General features: G+C 43.6%; 1 protein-coding gene across 1 annotated transcript in view; it reads right to left on the bottom strand.

Moving 5' to 3' along the window:
• Positions 1-2,052: 2,052 nt before the first annotated feature.
• Positions 2,053-26,083, bottom strand: part of LOC148028937 (callose synthase 9-like) — a 213,448-nt gene continuing 189,417 nt past the window's right edge. The window contains exons 41-51 of the mRNA XM_087687703.1: positions 5,913-6,089; positions 5,696-5,743; positions 5,442-5,600; positions 5,197-5,310; positions 5,009-5,097; positions 4,722-4,877; positions 4,542-4,644; positions 3,339-3,458; positions 3,193-3,243; positions 2,911-3,093; positions 2,053-2,652 (exon numbers count right to left, since the gene is read on the bottom strand). Of these exons, the coding sequence (XP_087543829.1) occupies positions 2,416-2,652; positions 2,911-3,093; positions 3,193-3,243; positions 3,339-3,458; positions 4,542-4,644; positions 4,722-4,877; positions 5,009-5,097; positions 5,197-5,310; positions 5,442-5,600; positions 5,696-5,743; positions 5,913-6,089 (1,437 nt within the window). The 3' untranslated portion in view covers positions 2,053-2,415. The remainder of the gene's footprint in view (positions 2,653-2,910; positions 3,094-3,192; positions 3,244-3,338; positions 3,459-4,541; positions 4,645-4,721; positions 4,878-5,008; positions 5,098-5,196; positions 5,311-5,441; positions 5,601-5,695; positions 5,744-5,912; positions 6,090-26,083) is intronic.

The raw sequence follows: 26,083 nt of genomic DNA, 5'->3' as shown, positions 1-26,083 counted from the left end.
ACTTCAAGTATGTTAGATCAATGGCCCCACAACAATTAGAAAGAGAATGAGAGCTTGAAGCCCCTACTTTACCTTTGTATGTTTGGACTTTGTTTGAGGCCATTACAACAAATGCCTTCGAGCATTTTTACGAAAAGAATATGCAAAGTTCAATTTTTAAAAGTGTGGATCATCTACATCCAAAGTGTTTGAATACATCTATGGAATGCATGCCAAATGACAATCAAAGGATAGCAATAGTGATATACCCCATTCAGAAAATCCTACCTGATACATTTTGGACAGGCTGAAATCTTTTCTTGCCAAGTCATTGCATATAAGTGAGCAAACAAGATAAAAAATTCAATAGGAAGCATAATGGTTCCACTAGTGTATAGATCATTTCGATTTCACATACTATGACACTAGAGGTTGGAAGCAACAACATTTTGCAACACTAGTGGCTCACCATCAAGGGAACTGCTACGAAAGTAAGGCATCTTCACTCTCTTTCTCCTCAAAAGAGCCATAAGCATCCTGGGTGCAAATCACTAAAGCTTGCTCAATAATAGTTAGCATTGTCAACAAGGTTTGGAGAAATGTGAGGAGCATAAACCTAGTTTTACAAGCCCTCGCTAATGAACTCAAATCAACATCAATAGATTGCATGGTTGTGTTGTTTGAGTTAGTTGAAAATTGTCTGGTGGGCCATCAAAAATAATGCAATGTAGGCTATGTAATGACGACAAAAGGAAAATTACAAAGATTTAATGGTTGAGAGCTTGCAAAAAGGTTGTGACATAGTGATTGAACTATTTTGGAGTTGAGAGATGTAGATAGTCTACGTGTGGTAGCACATTCTCAAGCATAGAGAGAGAGAGAGAGAGAGAGAGAGAGAGAGAGAGAGAGAGAGACCCAAGCAAAAGCCATCACCTAGTAAAAAGTAAACCTCACATACATTATCCTCAAGCTAGTATAAACAAATTGGTAGTTGTCCAAAGAGCCCTTTGGAATCCTCCAACAAACATGCTCAATGAATTGGCACAATTAACATGCCGGATTGTGAAGGTAAAACATGAAGCCTTCCGTACTTTTAGAAAACCTTAATAGGTTAATTGAGAACACCCTCAATTCCATAATCACTTTTGGAGCTACTCCGCCCACGAGGTACCCAAAATTTATATGTCCTCATTCTCAACTCAAGGAACCAATGTCAGCCTGATGTATTGGGACATGATCTGTAATGTCCACGAAGAGGACATGCAAACTTTGAAGACAATGAAAGGGATAGCGACTGGTGATACGATTCAAAGGTGCTCCAACATCTCCAGTTCATGCAATAATTCTACGAATTCAAGGCCTTGAACTATGTCATGCAATAACATACCACAACGGTTGCCAATCTTTTAACTATGTTAATTCTCTTGTTTCCAAAATCGTATGGGACAGCTAAGCCTTGAGAGGTCATATAGCGATGCTTCATATAGCACCACATACATGAGCATGACTACAAAATTGGTGATGAGCCATGACATGGAAATATTAAATGAACTCCACTCAGAAGATTGAAACTATACTCAAGCACCTTCCCTTCAACACACCACTCTGATTCATGGCCTCAGAGCACAGGCTTATCTCGATGACTAATGCAAACCAAAACACACACACTCTTGTCTAACCAATTTCTCCCAAGGAGTTAATTATTGACAACTTGCTTGAACATTCAAATTAGATATTTCTTATGTAAAAGAGAAGATAGGATGAATTTACACTACTCATTTGCATTTGCCATTAAAAAGCTAGCTCATCACAAAACATAATACTAGTAAGTTTGGGAATCTCCCAATTCCCATTTTTTGAATACTAAAAAAGTGACATCCGGATAACATGCTTATAAGTTTCTCAAAACCATATGATGTGACCTATCATTGAAAAACGCTTGAAAAATGGAATCTATTGAGCTATAGAGCGCTCTATTTGGAGTTATATTGTTCAAGTTACGACAAATCCAAAGATTTGACCACGTATCCCAAACTTATGAAAAATTCCCATATTCCCCAAAATGGTGTTACAATACAAATCATTAATTTTTATAAAACTTGTTTGATTTCTCATAAACCATTTGAATGCTTTCATTCATATGTATGACAAAGCATTTGATGAGTACTATTGTTGTTGTCTTCTAAATGATGCAGATCTTTGCATCTGGCAGTCAGCTGAAAAATTGGGAGGTAGCTGTACACTCACTTTTGTATCTTTTCCTATGGGCCGAAAGCACCTCCTGTGTCAAGATACCTAGAGCAAAGTAAGAAACACACCCTCCGCTTGTGAAGACATGAAGCTTTATAACCTTGGAACCTCATAATCTATCCTCAATAGCTTCTGCCAAAGAACCACACTGAACAGTTTTGTCTTAGCAACAGTGGAGGTGCTGTCTCATGCTTGAACGTTCGGCCGATTTCCGGCAAGGATGAGTGAAATCTCCAAACCTCTACTGAATGCCTGGTTGAAGAGCAACCTAGTCTGAAAGGTGGAGACAAATGGGAACCATGACAGAAGAGCAATGGGAAAGAATATAACACCACCCATTGCTGCATCATAGAATCGTGCTATAGCACGCAATGCTTCCCAAAGGCCAAGCTGTTTCACCAATGGTTTCCATGCAATTCCAATCTGCAGATATCATGTTGGGGGGTAAGAAGTTAGAATTTAAACCGCAAGTGTCACACACACACACACACACACACAGAGGTGTTTAGTATTATGACAAACAAAAGATGTGTTTTGTATCCTTTTAGCTCCATGTGTTGTGTTCTACTTGTCTTTGACTCTGCTTGTTTGGCCAGAAGGCCCTTTGTAGGTATTTCAATTCATTACTTCACTACATGAGTGAGAGAGAGAGAGAGAGAGAGAGAGAGAGAGAGAGCTTACGGAGAGGATACCCCAACCCGTAGGAACGAGTGCCAATAGACTTGCAAACACATCACCAACAGTTAGTGGAGTCAAGGCCACTAGAGTTATAAGACCTCCAATGAGCATGAGGAAAACAATCCCCTGGATAAGCCGGATCATCATTTGAAAATTCACTGAGGCCTTCTGGCTGAAAGTGAATACCTAAGAAAGCGAAAAGGTTTTTAAGAAAAATTGGGAAAAACAAAAACCTGTACAGCTTTTTCCCCTACACAAATAAACCTTGACATTCATTCTTTCTACCTTGAATATAAGAATGATTCCTACAAGAACCACCCATGATACCCCATACACCTGTTAAACCATTGAAACACAGAAACGTTAGTAATTCACACACTACATTCTCAACGGCAAAGCTTAAGATGTATAACAGATCATTGTTAACTTACTGCAAGATTCGTGCTGTTTCCTGCTGCTTTCAACTGATAGACAACTCCATATTGGAAAAGGAAGAAACGTAGACTGAGTATCGTTTCCAAGATCCTTCCTCGAATAGACCTAATATGAGCCTGGAAATCATAAGAGCGTATGATGAGTCAAATCATCCTTGTTCACCGGACAACAACAAAGAGTTTTGTTCGACCTGACAAGGATACCCATCTGTATTGGTTTGAGCAAGATAATATCAAGGGTTTCCAATTACCACGTTTAGTCCTCCTGACCAAACTATGTGCGCAAAATTAATCCTCCCCCAAAAACACCAGGGATGGTAAATTCTCAAACTTCCTCAAAATGTGTTTCTCCCTCCCAGAGGTTTCCGATGATACTCAACCATCAAAGAAGCATATATCAAACTTTTTTCTCCTTTCTCAGGCCCCCATTTTCCTGCATCACCTCCAACTCTCCTTAAAGCTCAAACTCAAGTTCCACCTCAGCTACAACTCAAGCTCCACCTCCTTCACCCCAGCTCCAGTTGAAGCTCAAGCACCACACCTGCCAAAGAGAAATAGCAGTGTGCATATGTAGCTGATAAAAAACATTTTAATCCTCCTGTCCCAGTGCTTGGGTCACAGACAGAGACCACGAATGTGGATACGAGTATATTCAAGGGAGACACTTCTTTCTCATCGCTGGTCAGCATCTAAAGACTAAACAAGATTCCGACCGTCATAGATGGGAGCTAATTGCCATTATTATTGGTTGGTACTTTTGGACCATGAGGTGCAGCCATGCTATGGACCTCTAGGATGTCTCCACTGCATAGACACTTTCGAGGATTTGCACAGAGATCATCCATACTCCCCATGGGAGGGAAAGGCTACAAGGTGGCTCTGACAGGATGATGAGGAGAGATGGTTTGGAACCTTCTTTTGCACAGCCCCTTGGATGGTTTGGCATTATAGCTAACTTGATTAGGATACAATTTGCTACTCTCCATAGGGTCCTTTCTACTCTGACGGTTACCTCAGCAGGATCCTCTCCAATTAGTTATTAATAGAATTTTCTTTTCTTTGGAAAAACAAATTAAATAATCCCATTTGTGATGATGATGATCATGAAAAAATGTTGATATTAATGAGTTCAATGAGATTGCTAGCCTTACCTCCTAGATTAAGAGAAAGAGAGAGTTTTACGGTAGTAGAAAATAGCACCTGTTCCTCCTCCCACCATGCTTCCCAGCTGCTCTCCCCCTTCACACCAACGCCCCCCTTGTAGAAAAGCCAGCCCACCCAATCATCAAAGTCATCAACAGTCCTGTGACCCACATGAGGCTTATCAGCATTGCAATCAGCTGTTTCAATGGTTTCCCAGCAAGAGGAAATTCAACTTACTTTTGCCATTCAAAACCTGAAGGATTGAAAATGTAAGGAGCAAACAGCCAAGAAAGTGCCAAGAACCAGCTACTAAAACTAAGCAGAATGTAACTTAAACTCGAGGTCTCATAACCATACGCAAGGTACACTAAGAGCAGCATCGCAATCTCCAGTCTGCAATCCAAAAAGTATTCCATGAAAGTTATCTGACTGAATTCTATACTGCTAATATACACTAGTTTCACATGAAGAAAACACATTTAAAAATTTTACAGAGAACTGAACCAGGTCCTATGTCCTCTTACGCCTTGACAAAGTGGCTGCGAGAGTACATTCGATAGTTGTCAGCAAACTTGATATGTGTAACCACAAAGCCTCTTCCAGTACCTCGATACTGCAGATAAAAAAGGAAAACAGGAGATTTGGATTATAAACCACCATCACTAAAATATCTACAAAGGAAAACCTATCTCATGCAGTATTTTTGGGGTACCTTAGCACCACCATGCAAGATGGTTCGTCCAAAATAATGTGTTCTTGTGCCCAATGAAAATGTGAAGAAAACTGAACATAATTGCAGCTGCATAGTAATAAAACTGACAATTGCCTGATAATCACATCAAAAGATTCTTAAGTATTTGTACAAATGAAAGCTAACAGATACCTTCCAATGTTCCCTGTCAAAAAAAACATCACCAAACCAATCCCTGAAAGAGTCTAGGCATTCAAGCATTGTACCTTCAAAACTCCAAGCTCAAGAACAAAACCCACTATCATCGGTACAGCAGTAAAAACACCAATCTGGAACAAGAACTGTGTGTCTAATGCACTTTGAAGTGCCTTGTTATTTGTTATAAGTGCAATGTTTTCCAAAGATGCTCCAACTCCAGAAAGGGCCTTGATTTTGAAAATTAAAACAATAGAGCAGTTAGTTTTCTAGCTAAAATATCAAACTGTCATACAGATGTAAATGCAAAGGACAACTATTTTACCAGATATGCTTTCCCGTAGAGAAAAGCATAAACAACGAGAACTGTCATCTGCAAGGCCAGCACTTCATTTTTGAATTTAAAGAGGAACCCTCAAAACACAACTCAACACTGCATCTAGTATAGAGAAACTAAAGCAGCTTTAAAAATAGCTTCAACCCACAATGCAATTGAAGAGCCACAACCAGGAGACTTGACATGACAATACTGTGAAACTCACCATTGTGCAAACATAATATCCAACAGATGTTACGAAAAAAGACAGCATTCGGAAAAAATCAAACAACTGTCCCAAGCGGTACATATCTCGGCTCAAGGATTGCTCTCCATTGCCACTAGACACCTTTGCTTCAAACAAAGCAATTTGATTCAGTCCAACATCTCGTCCTTTTCCAACCTGTCAGACGTAATTAATCAATAAGTGTTAATGTTCTCTCTTCCTCCTCCAGCCCAAAGCATTATATTTTTCAGGGAAAAATGATTCAGTTGACAAATCTCTCAAGACAAAGAACAGTATTACAGTCTCGTTGCATCCTTGCAGATTTATCTGTTCTTAGATGGCTACACATTATCTGTTCTTAGACTGCTATTAAAGTGCACACTGAATTGAATCAAGAGGAGGTTGATGATACTATAATGAGCTGAGCTAGAAGTTGCAAATCAGAAGACACCACCTTGATAGTACATCAAATAGATGGACATGGCATTTCTAGAACTGGACAAAAGAGGAATGAAAGATCTACATGTGAGGATGACTGGCATACTGAAACACACCACCTCAATTGCAAATCATACGGAGAGACACTATGTATTGTCCCTCCTAAAAATGAGTTTCTTTGAGCCAGCAACCACTTGTTTGCTGGCACAACAAAGATGCCTCGGACTTTGTGCCCTTGAGATAAGAGGTCACAGCCACAGGCTGATAGTGATATTGAGGCAGGATCATTGTGGCTCACAGTGAGTGTGCTAAATGATTTTGTGACATTTGGATCCATCGAAGTTGGCAACCAGATAGCATGACTGATAGCTGCTCAATACTAGCACAGACAGGGCATCTCTACCCTTTGTTGAGAGTTTAAGAGTTTGGAAGACAGTTTCACACACCTAGGAAGAATATGTTCTTCCTTCAGCTTCAAGCATGCAAGAGTCTAGCAATTGGTTCTTGCCTTGGATATGATTGGATCCTAGTTGTCTATCCCATTTGCAGAAAAGAAGAGTAGACCTAGAGATATTGTCTTTAAACTTGCCCTAAGTTGCAGAAGATTTGGAGAAGAGCTCCTTTCATAGTATAGATTGCTGGAGAAGGTAGTAAGAGTCTCACGCCAACTGGACAGAATTACAACCTTCTCCTTCACAAGCACTCTCAGGAATATTGGACACTGCTTGGTGGAGATTGGACACCCTCTTTGCAATAGATATTTACTACAACCCATACTGTTGGGTGGTGCAGAACACGAGGTGAGGAGCAGCTATCATGGATGCAGTTCCATGGAGGGGGAACACACACACACACACAAAAAAAAGCTCATGATGGCCCAAAGCCATCCTGCACCTTGCAATCCTGTAATCTTGTACGTTTTCGTAATTAATACAATTAACTGTTATGGGAAAAGAGAGAGAGAGAGAGAGAGAGAAGCTCATGAGTACCTTCCAAAAGAGATCCAAAAGAGATCATATCAGCAGGCTAAACTTGCTACGTTATCTGAGGGACTGCAAGATAATAACTGCCAGTCGCATAAATTTTATCATGGTTTGCATGCTTCCTTTGCTAGGGAAAATGTGGTCCGCATGAGCAATTCTGAATGTGAAATGGTCACAAATCCTCGAGCAATTGTAAATATGTGCAAGAACTATTTTGTGGACTTGCTTCAATAGCAATCCTCTACTTTTGATGCAGTCATCACAGCTCTCTCATTGTTTTGTGACCTTGTTATAGATCAAGTCTTGCCAGATGTTGCTGGCACATTGGATGCAGACATAACAGAAGATGAGGTGATGGAAGTTCTGTTGCATTTGCCTAAAGATAAGAGGCCTGGGTAGGATAGTACAACTAATGACTTTTGACACCTATGCAACCCAATTCACTGCACCTTTAAAAGCGTTATAGCAGCAGGCTTGGATGATCAGAAACATGCCACGATCTAGGAAGGAGAGTATCATTAAACTGATCCCCAAACTGCCATCCCCTTCAATTTTGAAGCACTAGCAACCAATTTCCTTGATGCGCTCTGTGTATAAGGTTTTTACCAAAGTCCCGGCTAATAGATTGCACAAATACCTTCCGAACCTTATTCATGTTGCACAATACAGATTCATTAAATGAATATTCTACACAACATCTGGAACATCCAAATGGGGATAGACTATGATCACTACATAAAGCATGAAATGGTAATGGTTCAGTTCGATCTCGAAAAAGCCTTTAACCACCTGGAATGGCCCTTCTTGGGCTAGCTAATGCAGTGAATGGGATTTGGTACTAAAATGTTTGGACTTATTATAACATTAGTGTGCATTCTTCTTCGAGAGTTTTGCTCAATGGTGGTGTCACGGAACCCTTTCCTCTTCATTGATTTGCTAGGCAAGTTGTTAGTTGAGTCCTTTGTTCTTTGCCTTGGCCACTCATTCCATTTTGACGATGTCGAGCCTGGTGGCTAATGGTGAGGTGGTTGGACTCACTCTCCCTTCACAAGAGCAATTCGTTGGCCAAGCTTTGGCTGATGATACTTTCATGTTTCTCAAAGTTGATTGAGACAATATCTAAAGAGCAATGCATATATGGGACCTGCTCACCCTTGCTTTGGGGCTTAACATTAATGCCTCTAAATCAGCCCTTATCAACTGTAGTGAAAGTGATCTTAAGGCCTTGGGCTAGCAAGGTGAGGTTGTGCCTGAAGGAATTGTTTTCAAGCATTTGGGCAATCCCTTGGGGGTGCATGACTCCTCTAAGCCACTAATGGACAAGATATCATTAGGCGTTATGGACAAGTTTGTATATTGGAAATCATAAGCTTGGCCTTTCCACATAATATTTGAAATAGCTCAAACCATCATGATACCAATGGTTTCAGATTACCTACCCTTACTTCCTTGGCCAAAGTCTTATCTATCCGAAATTACTCAACCCATCCAATTCTTGCTTTGGAATAAGAATTCTACATTGGCAATCGATCTCTTGACACCATGTTTGCACTCCCAAAAGAATGAGAGGTGGGGCTGCAAAAAGATCCTTGGCTAGTTACAAATTAGCCTTTTATACTTAACCCTAGTAGGCTAAATATTGGTTCATTGTCATGCTCTTCCTTGAGACTAAAGGTATTAAGCATGGAAACATTGGTATTTCTGCTTCATTAGTGACATGTGATTAATGGTGACCAACCTCTTCATCTCAAGTCTTCTGTGCTTTTGAATCATTTGGTCCATTCTTGGAAATTGGTCCTTGCTCAATCTTCTTTGTGCCCACCCCCAGATTAAAAGCCAAGAAACTCTCTGAGAGCTGAAGTGCTGACTATTTTGAGACTTCTCACTTGGCAAGGCAAACGCAACATAGGGCAATGTTGAATAGAATGGCACATTTGGTACTAGTCCTTGTTCCAGGTGCTCTTCTATCTACCAGTGGGACTGTCATGTCATTTAGATCAGCTCGACGCTACTTTCAAGTTCCTAGGGGCTATCGTCATCTATGGGACTCCATTTCAACCTCCTCACACACCATGCAACCTCTCCCCCCTTTGGATCGAGATACCCCTTGGTGAGATTACATGATTAATGGTTGACCGCATTTGGGACATGCTTCGGTGTATCAAATATACTGCTTGCTTATACGCAATAAGGATTGGCTTGCTTATCCGAAAAGCTCAAGCATGGTGAAATTTTTTTTGTGATGATAGGCTTGCTTAACAAAGCACCTTTCAAGTACAAGGTCTTCATTAGGCGAATGTTGATTGGTTCTCTTCCTCTCATATTTGCACTCTCCAAGCACCAAAGTTTTTTTTGTGTTTCTTTTGTAAAACATCTATGGAAACCTCTCACCATGGGTTGCTTTCTTGTCCATTGGCTAGGAAGGTTTGCTCATTGCTCTCAGCGATTTGGTTCAAAGTAGCTGGGCTATTGATGCTTCCAAAAGACATCCCAAGTTCAAGGATCTTGTGCAAGCCAATATGAAAGTGGTCTTTCACTTTCTATGCTTCTAGGGTTGTTGGTGCATATGGACGATAAGAAATGCCACATGAATTGACTGATCAACCCCATTCCATAACTCAAGTCAGGACGAGTAATAGTAAGGTAGATCAAGCTGCCCACCATCTATCTATACATAGTTACATTCTCTATTTCAAGCCCAACATCAATTGCCAGCTTGACATTTTGATCCAAGGGTATCTCCATAGCTTTACACTCCGTCATGCCATACTTCTATAACATATCATGAATATATTGTTATTGCAACAACCATATACCCTGTGGTGTAAGTATAACTTCAATTCCAAGAAAATACTTCAGCTCTCCAAGATCTTTAACTTTAAATTCAGCCTGTAGCAATCATCTGTAATTCTTCATCATGAGTACACAATTACATAGCTTGCTTGAGAACCACACTGAAGTTTCTTCAAACCCTTTCTTGCCATCTACTTCCTTTATGTTTTTGATCATGATTGTATCTTTGTAACATAGTTGCCCTAGTACCACATACAAAAGAATTCATACTATACCATACTTTAGGTACCGCACCTTACAAATTAGTACCATAAGGTACCAAATTAATGGAGACTTATTTCTTCTGTGTGAACTGCACTTTGGGAATAGCTAAATGCTCCGTAATGTGATTCTCCCATGGGATTAGGTCATTTGAGATTGAAATAATCTCTCTACCTTATTTTGTCAAAAACAATTGAGTTTTAAGTTGTTTATAGGATAAAGTAACGTAATTTTATCGTATTGTACCTTTAAACATCTTAAGGTAAAATTAATACCATATTTTATCATACCACAGTCCACACCATACCGTACTTTTTGTACCCGGCAACCATGCTTCGTACTCTTGGATATGCTATACTTTTGAGATAAGGCTTTTGTAATTCATAAGATTACCCTTTGTGCGAGAGAGAGAGAGAGAGAGAGAGAGAGAGAGAGAGAGACCTTTACGAAAAAAAAGAGAGAGAGAGACCCTTTCTAGATTTAGGATGGTACGGTAAGCTGGTACAGCATGGCAACATTCTAGGGCATCTTGGCCATACCTTGCGGATTCATGTGTAGCCAAGAGTCTTGCTAAAATGGATATTGCAGAAATTGAAAACCAAGTTTGTCTATTGGAAATCTCAAGCTTGGTCATTCCATTTGCATCTCAAAGTAGCCCAAACCATTATGCTCCCTATGCTCAACTACTTCTTGCTATTGCTGCCTTGGAGCAATGTTGCCTTGAAGGATCTCGCCCACCATTTTCATTTTATGATATGGAAGAAGAATTTTGTGCAAACATGTATATCTTGGATATCGTGGAGTCATCTTTGCACCCCGAAATCCATGGGTGATAGGCTGTTTTGAATCTGGGAGCCCATACAGCAATCCTCCGTAGGTCCCTGTTTAATACCCTGTGTGTTGGTCAACCACCCTGGACCCTTATTGCTCGTGCTTTCCTTGAAGAACAAGGCCTTTGTGATGGAAATACAAGGATTCATGATTATTGGTGACACATTCTTAATGATGAGGCTCACTTTTCTCTGTCTATCTCGAGTCTTCTTAACCATTTGGTGTCTTTATGGAAAATCCTCCTTTCCAAGGTCCATTGGTATTTGACGTAGGATAGACAAGTCGCTATTTCATTGCCGATGGAAATTCTTGTAGTCTCCCCGATTCTCTTGTGGGAAGGCAAATCGAAGGAGAAACCTAAATTTAAACACATGGCAAACCTTGACATCAGTAGCGAATGCCACTCTCTTTTCCCAAGCCACCCTAATGTCCTTTCGCACCATTAGAGCAGCCTTTCAGCTATCGTGTGATGATCTTTAGGGTAGAGTATTTGATCTCCTGCAGAACCGCCAACCCTTTCGTGTTCTGAAATCTGATTGCCCTTGCCAGGATTCGGAACTTGCATGGTGTTAATCAGATCTATCATCTCATTATCACAAACCACACATGGGTCACCACCAAAGCCAATTCTCTTTCGGGATTGCACAAATCTTAAGAAAGTGACAAAAATGGAGGGATGGATCAATAAGACACCATTCAAATGCCAGGTATTCATTTGGAGAATGCTGAAGGGGGGGCCTCCCTCTTGCATTGGCCCTTCACCACAGGTATTTCCAATGAGAATTCTTTTTTTTATATCATTGCAATGGACACTTCTTGTGACAAACTCATTCCCTCCCATTTTGCTCAAAAGATTTGGGCCCTTCTCTCAAACATTTGGGATGCTGGGGTGGGCATAGGGATGCACCCACTCGACTAGTTTTTTGGAAAAGCTAAATAGAATGCTCATCCTTAGCCTCACATGAAGATTTAGTTTCACTTTTTCTAGCATTTGGGGTTGCTAGAATATTTGGGTCACTTGCAATGTGTTCATTTTTAATGCTACCTCGGGCATTCAACATCCTATTGTGAAACTTTTGCATCTTCTCCAATGGCGGCTTGACCTTCTACAAAATGCTAATATCTTGGTCAAAGATGATTTAGTCCCTTGGCATATGGCAATCTCCTCTGCTCCTTTGCCATGACTTTCTATCTTTAATGCACGATGGACTCGAGATATCCTGTTGAGAAACCACATCATTCCATACTCTCTCTCCTCTTCATTTCTATTTTTGGTTTCCGCTTTCAAGGCCAAAAAGGTTTTCTCAGGTCTTCGAAGAGAGGCAGAGCACGGCTCAAGAGACTTAAGTGGGCCACACTCCAAACTACTCATGCTTATACATTCAGCACCATCCATTCATTCTTCACTGCTCTCACCACTCCTATTGACGAGCCCATCTCCCTCCTCTCTCTCTCTCTCTCTCTCTCTCTCTCTCTCTCTCTCTCCATCCTCTACTACCACATGCTCCTCCTTTTATGGTGTCAAAGTCCTCCTCCTTCCCTAGCGACCTTTCTCCACACATGGGGATAGCTCCTCCATACATGGCAATAATCTTTCCATAGCTAACGCTCCTCTTCCACAGCTTCACCTCAGTCGTCTACATCTGGCATCAGCTTTTCTCCTCCAACCAGCTTCATCAACTTGGGTTCGGTTGTTTGGGCAGCTCCTCTATCACTTGGCGATAGTTTTACAGCCCCACCACTCTATGTTTGGCAATCAGGGAGCTCCACCCACTTGTGTTTGCTGCATCTCGGATTTCCTTCACAACTCGCAGTCTTCCCTTCCACCAAGCATCGACATGGGAGGCTCCTACACTCGCATTTACAGCTTCTAATTCTTCCTCCATAACCAACATCACTCCTCAGCAACTAGTGTTAGTCATTAGACCTACTTTTGCAGACATAGAGGCTTCTTCGACTACCTCCACTCTTCAACCTTGTATTGCAGATTTAGAGGCTCCTCTTCAATGGCAATCTCCTTGCATTTGCAAACCTAGAGGCTTCTTCAGCAGTCTCCCTGCTCCAAGGTACCTTTCCTGCTACGGCACCCTGGTATCAAATTCACTTTATTATTTCAATTCTTCGTCATCTTGTTAATCTAAGTTTCTATTCTCTTCTCAGTGTTTGCGACACACCCTCTGCGTTTCTCCCCCCGCAAACCCCACTATCTCTTTGGTTGCTCAATCATTTCTTGACACACCTTACATCTTGTAATCTTGCACTTATATTTTTTTGTAATTAATAAAATTACTTATAATGAAAAATAGAGACAGAGAGAGAACCCCCACAAGACCCGCCCTAGCAACAATCGAGCCAATCATCCCTACATGCTTGCAACCCCCTACCTTAGTTGCCTTTCAATGCTATTGGTAGAGCCATCACTCCATGGGATCGTAAGTATCAAGGTTCCTTTGCCCATTAGATAGATGTGCCTTCTTCCTCACAAACCAAACATCAGACATCTAATCCTTTTGTGGTGCTAGGTGACTTCTTTGAAGATGGTGTGTTATAGACATTGGCAGCAAAGGCCTAGGCCCACACGACAAAATCTCGTCAAACCTCTTGATTCTTTGTGTCAATCTAGTCCCAAGGTGCCTCTAGCACTCTCATCTTTTTGTACTAGTTGCATCCATTGCATCTAGTGCATACATGATAGAAAGAGAGCTCTTTGCAAGTATATAACAAACTAAATAGATTATGTTGATTTGATAGATGCTATGGAAGCACATGAACTCATTATATGGGCCTAGGGTGTCACCAAATCTTTGACCATTATTAAATGTAGAGAGCTATACAAGGTGTATATACCTAAGGAGACTCTTAACACATACTAGGGCATGTCCATACACGTGACAAAATGGGAAGGTGTTACCTCAAGAAAGGTAGTGTCTAATCCCATTTAAATGATTCTAATGGGAGTATATTTGCAACTCAGGCTAGAACAAGGCATGGTCTACCAAATAACAAGCTCAAGAACCAAAGTTGAGCATGACTTAGACGTAAATATGCATGAAGGTTGATGTAAATATGCATAACACACATGAGCAAGCAGTAAAGCCTTGGTATTACTCCCAAGCTCAATGAAAAGGCCATGTGAATTGGTTACAAACCCCTATGAAAGAGATAGCTCCTCCTACATTCCAAGAGGAAATATTTACTAAAAAGAACCAAAAATCATTGTAGATAATAAAAACTGCAGTAGATTACCCTACACATTACGTATGTGATGAAAAGGTTTTATCACATAGGTGTCCATCGTTAGTTGTGTGCCCCGAAACACTGTTTTGGCAACACTAGCTGTTTGGGACCGCAACGGAAACAGTAGACCGTTGTTTCACGATCTTGCGGTCCATTTCAGGGCTGGTTCCAGCGCACCGGATTCGCGATCCCAATCCGGTTCACAAACTTCAGGTCCCTGCAGGCGAGAGCATGTTCACTCCAGCTCCCAAATCGTGCAACACACTCCAACTCCCTCCTCCTCCTGCTCCTCCACTTCTTCTTCTTCTTCTTCTTCTTCTTCTTCTTCTTCTTCCTCCCATTATCTATTACCTAAAGGCTAATCATCATGTCATGGAGCCGGATCCATATTGGAGGCATGTCACTCCAATCAAAGGAAACGAGGGCTCTGACGGATCAAAGAAGTCGCGGTGCAACTATTGTGGATTGGAGAAATCGAGTATAATGCGCATGAAAGATCACTTGGCATGCGTTCCCGACAAAGACATTAGGCCTTGCGCAAATGTGCCGGTAGAAGTAACAGTTAAGTCTCCATCTTTGGAGCCGAAAGCGTATACGTATTGAGCTGGAAGAGGATGAATCCTCTCATCCAACACCACATCGGGCTAATGAAGCACAAGTGGCACAAGGAGAGGCTAATGGGCCTAATGGCACTGGCCAAATTGAAGGTGCCAGTGGCCCATCAAAAAGAAGTGCGTCCATATCCGTATCGGGTCCAAGCGCAAAAAGAAATTGGTTGACATCTTCTAGTTGTCGTGGGCAAAAGGCCTCCTTGCATGGTGCAAGTGTCCATGCAGGACTTCAAAGGTAGACCATTGTGGAGGCAACTAAAGAACTTGCACGTTTATTTATTCGGTGTGGCTATCCCTTTCAAGGTGGCCACTACACATCACTGGGAGAAGATAATCAAGGCACTGAGCCGCATAGGATGTGAATATAGAAAGGCCCATCTGCAGATGCATTACGCTCATGGGAGCTTCCAAGGAGAAAGCATCCATAGAGGCTCCATTGCAACCCTTAAAGGAGACCTGGGTGAAATATGGATGCACAATATTATGCGATGGATGGTCAGATATGTGAGAAAGAAATGTTTACAATGTTTTACTCTCTTCATGTAAAGAAACCATGTTCATTAAGGCCATCGATGCCTTTGCCTCATGTCTTACCATCATAGGAGCTTTCATTTGAGAGCACATGTGACAGGTCATCATGGACATAGAAGTCCAAAATGTGGTACAGGTAGTGACAGATAATGAAAGCAATTGTGTATCTATAGGACGTATGCTTGAGGAGGAGTTTCCTAGCATAGTATGGACTCCATGTGCATCCCATTGCCTTGACTTTCTTATTAAAGATGTTGGGCAATATCTTGGGTAAATCACATTTTCAAAACAGCAACAAGCATGGTAAGATTTGTAAAGAAGAGGCCATCCATCACAAGCATGTTTCGAGCCAATAGCACACATCAGCTATTGAAGCCCTCTACCACTAGATTTGCTTATATGTTTATTGTATTGGAAAGGTTAATACAGGTCCGTCCAAATTTGATATCGACTATTGCATGCCAAGAATGGCTCACATGGAGTGAGAGAGAGTCTCCAAAGCCTCTTGCTTTTAGCTGTAATATTTTAAATGAGGGTTTGTGGGTTGAGGCAACGGCATTGGTAAAAAGCATAGTTGCATTCGTACTATATACAAACTAGTTTATTCCATACGAGTCGTACCGTACCGTACCGTACGTATTCATACAATTTCATACCAAAAAATAGGCTATTTTTGGCCTCTGAAGACTAGACCATACAATATCTTCCAACTTTTAAGCCTTATGTTTATTATTCCAAGTCTCTCTCTCTCTCTCTCTCTCTCTCTCTCTCTCTCTCTCTCTCTCTCTCAACTTCCAAGATGAGTATGCTCTCTCTCTCTCTCTCTCTCTCTCTCTCTCACACACACACACACACACACACACACACACACACACACAAGAATGAAGAGCATGTTTGTCCATCCACCCTAAACTTTGCTTTGTTCTTTGAAGTTTGATGTATTACATAAACACTCCCATTTGTCTTCTAGTAGCGCATTGAGCATGTTGTGAATGAGATTCTTCATTGTTATCCTTATGTATTCATCCTATTAACTTAAGTGACATTACTATTTTAGCTCTAAACATGTGTTCTATTATCAATAATGCAAAATAACCAAGTTTTTGTTTTTTTTTTTCGTACTAATTTTGTATCGTACCTTATAAAATCATAAGATACCAATTAATACCGTATTTTATCGTACCGTACCGTATCTTTCGTACCTAACAACCCTCATGAAAAGTCTCACTCATATTTACATTGTATTGCGCATCACTGATATGGAGGGGACTACTTTGGGCCTTCTATATGAGTATATGGATAAATTTGACGAGGTCTTGCTTTGCAATAGCTTTTTACACCAAGACAAGTAAGTTTTTGTTTAACTTTTACAGATGTAATTAATTGGTATTAACGATCCCTTGATGATTGATCATTATTCTAACTTCTAAGTTTTTGACTTATTTTATTTATGATACATCATCCTTCGCACTCTGAAGGGTTGATGAGATTCGTGCAGTGTGGAATGTATAATGGGATTCGTCCTATAAATCAATCCATGCTGTTGCATATATCTTACATCCCCTTTGACGCAACAAGAAGTAGTACACTAGCAAGAAGTTAGAGGAGGGCTTCCTGGAGTACATGAGGCGCCTCACAGGGGATGATATAGATATGATGAGCACACTAGAGGATGATTTATTGGCATTGCACAATCATTCTATTCATTTTAATCGAACGCTTCAAGAGACATAGCTTCAACCTGTCTCTTGGTCGGAGGAATACGGCAACTTGTGACCTTTATAGTTTGAATCTTGATTATCCAATGCATTAGGGAACCTAGGTAACAAGTTCTATAATCTAGTGCCCACTAAAATCTTGATTTTGCTATTTGCAATTGTCAATTACTTAACCTCAATCTCTTAAATTCGAATAGAAACGCACTGCCATTCAGGTCCTCTCGCAAGATTGTAGTTCACGACCTGCTGGGAATGTTGATTTTGCAGCTCGCATATTAGCAATTGTCAATTACTTAACCTGAATCTCTTAAATTTAAATACAAACGCATTGACATTCGAGTCCTCTCCCAAGATTGTAGTTCAGGGCCTGCTAAGAGGAACTAAACCACATGGCCCTCTTCCATATCAAAAAGAAAAACAAGCTCACAACTACCCAACTGAAGAGAAACTTTTTAACCTTGAGTCCTTGACACTTAACATTGCTAATTTGCTTGGAAGTTGGATTCTAAATTCTGATATATATGAACATTGAACATGTTGAATCTTCTCTCATATGATATATCTTTGTCTCGTTCACCTTTACAGGTGAATGTTGAAAGATTGATATAGAGAAGATATGTGACATCTCGCAGATACCACAGGAGAAGAGGCATATCTACTCCATGCTCTAGGAGGAGCTATTGGCAGCAGTGCATGAGACTCGTGCACAGAGCGAGGGCCACACATGGTTGTGCATCATAGGCAGAGTCAGAGCCAAAGTCTTGAGGCTGAGAGATTGCTTCATCAACTTCTCGATCAAGGTCCTCGGAGTTGGACGAGAAGATGGTGCATAGATCCTCAAAGTCCGGATGAGTCATGACTCATGATATACAGGAGTCAATTTCACAATGCAAAGTCCACACTACAGTTGCCAATTGTTCATTGATGTTGATAGTTATAGCCTCACTGGACTTTGCAGTTTTGATAGATTATTCGCATGACATAGTTACATGTATCAGTGTATATTGATTTCACTTAGCATCATAATTTTTGTCCCATTGTTCTTCATGTCAGTCTCCACTGTTCTTGAAGTCAATCTTCAATGCTCTTTAGATCATAGATTACCATGAGTCATAAATTACAATTCATTTTATTGCCTTAAGTTTCGAAATTTGAATCTTAATTGTGTTAAGCTGTGTTAAGTTTCAACCATTGAGTCCTCAGTCTTGACTCCTAAATCTTCACTCATGAGTCGTGAGATGCATAATGAATCATGATTTCAATCATATAACATGAAGACTCTAAGTCTTGACTCCTCAATCTTCACTCGTGAGTCGTGAGATGCATAATGAATCATGATTTCAATCATATGACATGAAGACTCTAAGTTTTATATGAAATTTCTCAGTCTTGACTCCTCAATCTTCACTCGTGAGTCGTGACATGCGTAATGAATCATGATTTTAATCATATGACATGAAGACTCAAAGTTTTGTATGAAATTTGGGTACATATTGTTGTAGACATTGATATATTTACATAGTACATAGCCACATAATACTGTATTTATTAAAATTAGTATATAATCCGAAAAGTCGTTTCCCCATTTTCAAAATTTGGCCAAAACTCCAAAACTCCAATTTTTCCTGTTTCCGTTTCCTCCGTTTCCAAAACTCCCCCGTACTATGATCACTAATGTCTAGTTCTGACCATGCTTTATTACAATTTCTCTACATTATTATTTAAGTGCAGTTAATTTAAAAACATGTGTGAAATTATCAAGAGACAATGACTCAACCAAGATCTACACCTATGTGATGTAAAGGTCTTATCACATAGGTATATATGGCTAGTATCTATCAGACCACACTTTATTACAATTCTTTTAAATTGTTAATTAAGTATAATAAATTAAGTCTTCTTGTTCTTCTTTCGATACACTTCTTCTTCATTACCTCCATAGTAAATGATCTGCTTCTACTAGCAAACGCCTCCAAAAAACGCAAAACTCAAAGCTCCTTGTCGTCGCACTGCTGCCCGCGATTGCGTCTCCACCCCCCCTCGTGCCGCGCCATTGCGCCTCACCCCTGTCATGACCGCCATCGTGTCCCCCTCCCCTCCTACTCGCTATTGCGCCTCCTCTTGCTTGGCTGCCATCACGCCTTTCTTCCTCCCTCCGTCGCGTTGCACCTATCTCTCCCTAACACGATGTCCCTCTCTTCCCACCAGCTCCTTCCCTTCATGCCCCCCCCCCCCCCCCCCCCCCCCCGCGCCTTGCGGCCTCGTCCAGAAAGCCCCCCATCCACATATTTCCAAGAGGAAGCATGTCATCCTTGGAGTCCAACATTTCCCTCATTGCCGAAAACAGCATCCCCCCTCCTTGCCATCGCCCCCTCTCCCAATTGCTCCCTACATTTGCAGCAACACTCTCCCCTTTGGCATCACAGCCGAGTGATTAGTAGATTCTCACCACGAACGCACAAGGGAGACCTCTGTACAGACGCTAGTGCATTCTACAAGTGCTCCCCAAGCAAACAGCTTGCGTGTCGTCCTCTCCAAGGAATAACTCTTAGCCGTCCGTGCCACAAAGCTGAAGCTAAAAAAAAACATCGATTTTTTATCAGGTCGTAGGACACTCCCCATCTAGGGCCCAACTACGTATCAGCAGAGTGCAGATCGTGGAAGCGGTTCTCATGGGTCAAGGGATATTCATGGTACGACTCACCTCAACAGATGCAATCTGTGAGCTACTGGCTAGCTTACGCTATGCTTCCACGAAGGGAGACATCTACATGGTTCCTTGCTACAGTGGCTTCACACTTGAGGCATTCGCGCTCTGCAACAAATTCCTTAGACATCTGGTCACCCTACTCTTCCCCCGACTGGCGATAGAGTACCGCCAGTTAGTGGAGGACTTTAGACGGCTTTTCGGCACTGACCTTCGCGCCTCTTTCCCAGACGCAGTGACAACCGCAGGTGTCCTAGAGGTACGAGTGGCCGTGAAAGAAACAAAGAATATACCATAATTTCTAGTAATTGAGACAGGCGGACACTCTTTCAAGTAGCAGGTTATTGTGCTTGGGCAGCCAGTGCAGTGCCTGCGTTGCCATGACTTTGAGCATCAAGCAACAGCTTGCACGCACTTCCAAGCCAAGGTGGCTCCGTCGACAGGCCCACACGTGGACGCAAATGGCTTTACACGGGTCCAAAAACAATAGAGAGAGAGACAGCAAGGGGGCCACAATCAACCCCCTGGACAGCCACGACTGTAGGGAGTGGGAGGGCGAGCATCGCCTTCCCCTCCCCTCCACTCCCCCTCCCAGAGCACCACACGGCCCCCCCTTCTCATCCCACCCAACAAGACCACAAGCCTCCATAGCCACCTTTCGCAGAGGCACCACACACTACCTCAGCCAAGGGTCCACACCCTCCTCATGGTTTCCCCCCTCCCCCCCGACCCTAGCCCACAATCCCCCCCCCCTCCAGAGCCACCCGCCCCGCCCCTACACCCACCTTGTGCTTCCGACCACCCCACCATCCCTTGATTCTCCCTTCCCCCCCAAGCCAATCAATCCCCCTGATCCCCACCAAGCACACATGTCCCCCCCCCCCAACACACACACACACACACACACACACACACACACACACACACACAGACTCACCAGCTCATCCATCCATGTCGCCTGTCACACCACAGGAGTTTTTTTTCCCACTAGGCAGTCTTACCTAAGAGTTGCAGAGTGCGGAGAGCTCGCACTACCTTTGGATGTGGGAATCTTCCTGGTACGCAAGTCAAGGAGCGGCAAGGTCCATCTACTAGCACCACCGGATGGACCAAACTATGTTTTTTTCCTTCAGTCCTCTCATACAGGAGACTAGACAATGACTCAGAGAGGTGGTGAAGAGCCAAGTGGCAAACCACATCTCCCAGTGGATGGGAGAGGAAGGACTTGCACTTTTCTCCCAGCAAAGCCCAAGTTGCATGACGGACATTAACTGGGAGGCTGGGGCAGAGGTCCCACATCTGAACATTATCTTTTCAGCCCCTCCGTAGTGGACAGCTTCGATGGATGTGATCCAGTGACCCCCGGCACAAGCGGCCCGTTTCTACCAGTGTACAGTCATGCCTCTCAGCCTGGCAGATAAATGCCCTGGCGGTACCACCAGGTGCATTCATCACGCCCATGGTCCGAGGGCTACCATGGGGGAATGAAGCTAACCATTCAGGCCGGCAGCAAAGCGTATTCGCATGCCCCATAGCTCTTCTTCTTCGTCAGCAGCTTCCACACCCAACAAATGCCTGTTCGGTCAGTCACAAGTTTCCCTATGAATTTACATATTGCATCCTGCAATGTGAACAACCTCCACTACAGTGGAGCACCTGGTTCTAGGAAGTTGAATGTTCAACACGCAGCCCTTGCCAGACAAATCGACATCAAACTTTTGCAAGAGCACAAACTTACTATTGCCCAAGCCCAACGAATAGAGAAGATACTCCCAAGCAATTCACACAGTTACCGGGTGCACGCCATCGGTGCCCACGGCAAGAGTGGAGACGTATGCAACTCTATTTGCCCAAGCCTCACCGCCTGTGTACAGAACCACGGGACGATTGTGGCAGAGAGGGTTCTATGGATTAGATTGATATTGGGGACTCGTGCCTTGGAGTCCTCAATGTCTATGCCCCGACTGAGGTTAGGGTATGTAGAAGGTTTTGGGTGGAGATCGCAGCAGGTCTCCCAGAGGTGGACTCTTGGATTGTTAAAGGAGACTTAACAACCCGGAGGCCTTAGAGACTAGCGGGGCACAGAGGCAAAAACTACCAGGGCATGGCTAGGGAAGAGCAAGAGGCATGGGAGGTCTTCCTATTGACAGTAGGAGCACGCGATGCTTCGAGAGGCCCAGCTTTTCATAGGAGGCAAGGATCGCTAGACTTCTCTTGGGGATACAGGTGGGTAGGCAGAGAATTGCTGAAGTGGCTAGATAAGTTTTATGTGGGAGAGTGGGGATGCTCTCATGGAGGCCAGGTAGGGTAGCTGGTTGGCACCACTTTGTCCAATCATTGCCTGATTCTCTTGCCTCTTGATGCCCCAGTCTCTGCCCTAAACACACGATCCTGTCAAATCCCTAACTCGATCTACAAGAGGAAGGAGGTAAAGATACAATTGAGAAAATTTGGACTAGGGAGTGGGACAAGAGGCACCGGATCGCAGAGGAGGTTGCAGAGGTCCTAGCCAAGTTGAGCAGTATCTGCCAGGAGGCAGCCCTACAGGCCAAGCAGCAGAGCTGGGAGGAGAGGAGAGCACTCTGGTGGGACCTAGCAACCATGCAGAGATTACTACAGGAGGCACCATGGGATCCCATCCTTCACGCACGGGAGGTGTGAGCACGAGCTGCCCTCACTGGCCTAGAGGACAAGCGCTCGGAGTTCTCATTCTGCACCTCAGCAATCTTTTGGGCGCGGAAGGGGGACATGATGTGCAGGGAGTTTTTCTAGGTGCAACAGCCACGCACCTGAAGACAGCAAATACGCCACCTTTAGGATCACTATGGGAGGATTCGCTCTAACCCCGACAAGGTGATGGAGATTACCATAGTCTACTACAAATGCCTCTTTCAGCAAGAGACAGCCTCAGCCAAAGGGCAGCGATGGAGACAACAGGCGGGGATCACAGCCCGTCCCTCATCACAGAGGAGATAGGACGCTCCCTTCTAGACCCCTTCACAGTGAAGAAACTAGAGAAGGCTTTCCATACACAACACGAGCATAAAGGCCCGGGAGAGGATAGCCTTTCTAAGGCCTTCTTCACTACCTATTAGGAGGTGGTGGACCCCTTATTGCTGGCCTTTCAAGAGATCTTCACTTCAAGACGGATGCCAGGGAGTCTTTCGGCAAGTCTTATCAGTCTCCTCCCCAAAGGGGGAGACCGGTTGGAGCTACCCCAATGGAGATTGATCACCCTCTTGTCGTGGCCTATAAGGCACTGGCAAAGATGATTGGTAGGCAACTCCGCCAGGTGCTTCCAGACATCATTCATGACACACAAACAGACTTTGTCCAAGAAAGGAGCATACTAGACAATAGCTTCATCTTCTTTGAGGCAATGGAGTGGGCCCAGTACAGTGGTCAGGGATTGGCGGTACTACTCCTGGACTTCGAGAAAGCCTATGACAGGGTTAACTGAGACTTCTTAAAGGGCACCATCGTGACGTTGCGCTTCCCCTAGGCATGGATCTGCGGGGTCTCAGCACTCTACAGATCGGCTACTGGCAAGGTTCTCATAGGTGGCAGGTGACGGAAGTTTTGGCTAGAGAGATCAGTCCGACAAGGCTGGCCTCCCAGCCCCGTATCTGTTCCCACTCTTTGGAGAGGCGATGTCTCACTTCCGCAGGTCATCTGTGGGCAGGTTACATGGCCTCCGACTTCCGATGAGGGAGGGGATGGAGCTGCTAGACTCAAAGTATGCAGATGATACAACACTCTACATAGAAGACGATGGTACATTGCCTCATGTTGGTGCTTCTCCTCGTCCTGTGTAGTTCAGCTTCGCCGCCTAGTGCGGAGTTTCGTTTGGGCCGGGTCAAACGGTTCCAAAGACTCCCAGGCCAAGGTGGCATGGGCGACCATCATCCGACATCGATTAGAGGGAGGGCTTGGGATCATAGACCCAGAGTACAAGAGTCTGGCCCTTTTGGGCAAGCTAGTAGTCCGCCGTCTCACACTAGGAGGGCAGGCATACTTGGAAGGCCCCATTGCAGTAGGGTCTCCAGGAGTGTAGATTGAGGCTTGGCGGTGATTGGAGGCAGTCCTTGACATGGATCTTCACGACGGCTGAGATCATGCCCCCAGATTCCCTTTCCTACGCAGCCTACTTCGTGTGTGGCAGGGCCTCCGTAAGGCCCTAATTCAGAGTCCCCAGGCTACCAGGAGAAGATAGACTGCCAGCCGGTCATCTGGAACTCCCAGGACAGAGATCTAGATGGACAGCGAATTCGCGAGCGCCCCCACATCCAATGGGCTGGTTGGGAGGCCGGCCATGCTCGTACCATCAAGACATGGTGGGAGGTCTATATGATGGTGGAAAAGGAGGTGTTGTAACGGGCATCAAGTTGCCAAAGAGGAGTTGAGTTGAGAAGGGAGATTGACACAGCAATACCTCAAGAGTGACTTGCCTACCCGATACGAGGGTGGGTAGAGCCTGGAGAGGTATGGGCCGCTAGGTTTTCAACAACAAATATCCTCCTACACGTGGCAAGTAGAGTGGGTGACACCCCACATGGGACTTTCTTCACCGTGCAGGAGGGGGGGGCGTCTGGTCCTTGACAGATGGTGGCAGGATGAGGGGATAGTTGTCCTTTTGTGGAGGAGGATTCGGGTGGTTGGTCTCCAGAGGAAAACATGGAGGTTGGACGTGTTCTGGGAGGAGCTTCGAGAGTGGCGCCTCTGAATATGAAAGGCCAAGCCACTTGATGAGCTGGAGTGGATCCGGGAGAGTGGCTATGACTGGCCACTACAGACATGGACTGGGCACTGTCGCACAGCATGTATTGGGCAGAGAACAACATCACGGATGCTTTCCAATAGACTTTCTAACACGGCTAATGGAACAGTTGGAGGCCGAGGAGAGTATCATATTTTTTATCGCTGTTGGCACATGAAGGCTTTGCGGTGGGGAGTTGGTTAGCCCAAATCCAAAAGGATGGAGGTTGTAAACACTGCACACAGCAGCTTCCGGAAACTCCAAAGCACTGCCTTTGGTGATGTGAGGCAGCACAGCTCGTATAGAAAGCAACATGCCGCATTCTCCGTCGTATAGCACCCAACCTTGGATGTATCTCATGGGGGGGTTTTTGCTGGCAGGCAGTCAACCAAGGCCGTCACCTTTTGCATGAGGCTGGGATGCAGGACACCATATTCAATATCAAACTTGGGTCGTGCACAGTGGTTGACCTGGAGGCTCTACCCATCCGCCAGATACTGGAGCCCACAGCAAACTACTCTTAGGTATGGGAGATCGTAGGGAGTCTTGCTGGATGGCACATCTGGAAGGCGCGGTGTTAGATGGTTTTTGGCAGGGAGAAACTTTCAGTACATGCGACTTTGACAGAGCTCTGCATCTCCATCGTCCACTCCCTCCGCAGCCGATGGGACTAGATGCACGGCGAGTCTCAAGCTCGTCCAGAGCTCTGCTTTCATTTCATGCTAATTGGGGCGGCCAGGACCTGTTTTTCATGATGCAGGTGGGCAGCCCCAAATGGCAATACACCCACCTCCCCCCCCCCCCCCCTCTCTCTCCATGGCTTCTTGCCTCCATGCCCCCTACTGAGAGGCTTGTATACTTGACATATCTGTGACTCTAAATCAGCTCCAGCTAGTTTGTTGAGCAGGAACACTTCTTTGTATTCAGGTTTCTCCTCAAGTAATATAAATAGCCACACTTTATTTGCAAAAAAATTAAAATTAAAATTAAAAAACATGTGTTGTCAAGAGAAAAGACTAAATCAACATGGCCACAATTTTGTTGGAGGTAGAAGCAAGCTCATCATCACCACTCTTGGTGTAAGAGGTGACAGCTACATAGTTGGCATAATGTTTCTCATGCAAGTCAACTCTATCACCAACATGCTTGCATTAAGTGCACTTTGGGGGTTTCTTTTAAGTATACAACACACCACGAACTCATTTAGTATCTTTGGTTTGCCATTTTTCGTCCATGAGAATGAAAACTCTCTCCTTGACGCTTATTTATTGTACAACCTTGAGGGTTATACTAGTCTATTTGAAT

Source organism: Lygodium microphyllum, chromosome 11, assembly GCF_053477565.2.
Source record: "Lygodium microphyllum isolate KBCC chromosome 11, Lygodium_microphyllum_v1.1.10, whole genome shotgun sequence".
Classification (NCBI taxonomy): Eukaryota; Viridiplantae; Streptophyta; class Polypodiopsida; order Schizaeales; family Lygodiaceae; genus Lygodium; species Lygodium microphyllum.
This window is presented reverse-complemented; position numbering and strand designations above follow the sequence as displayed.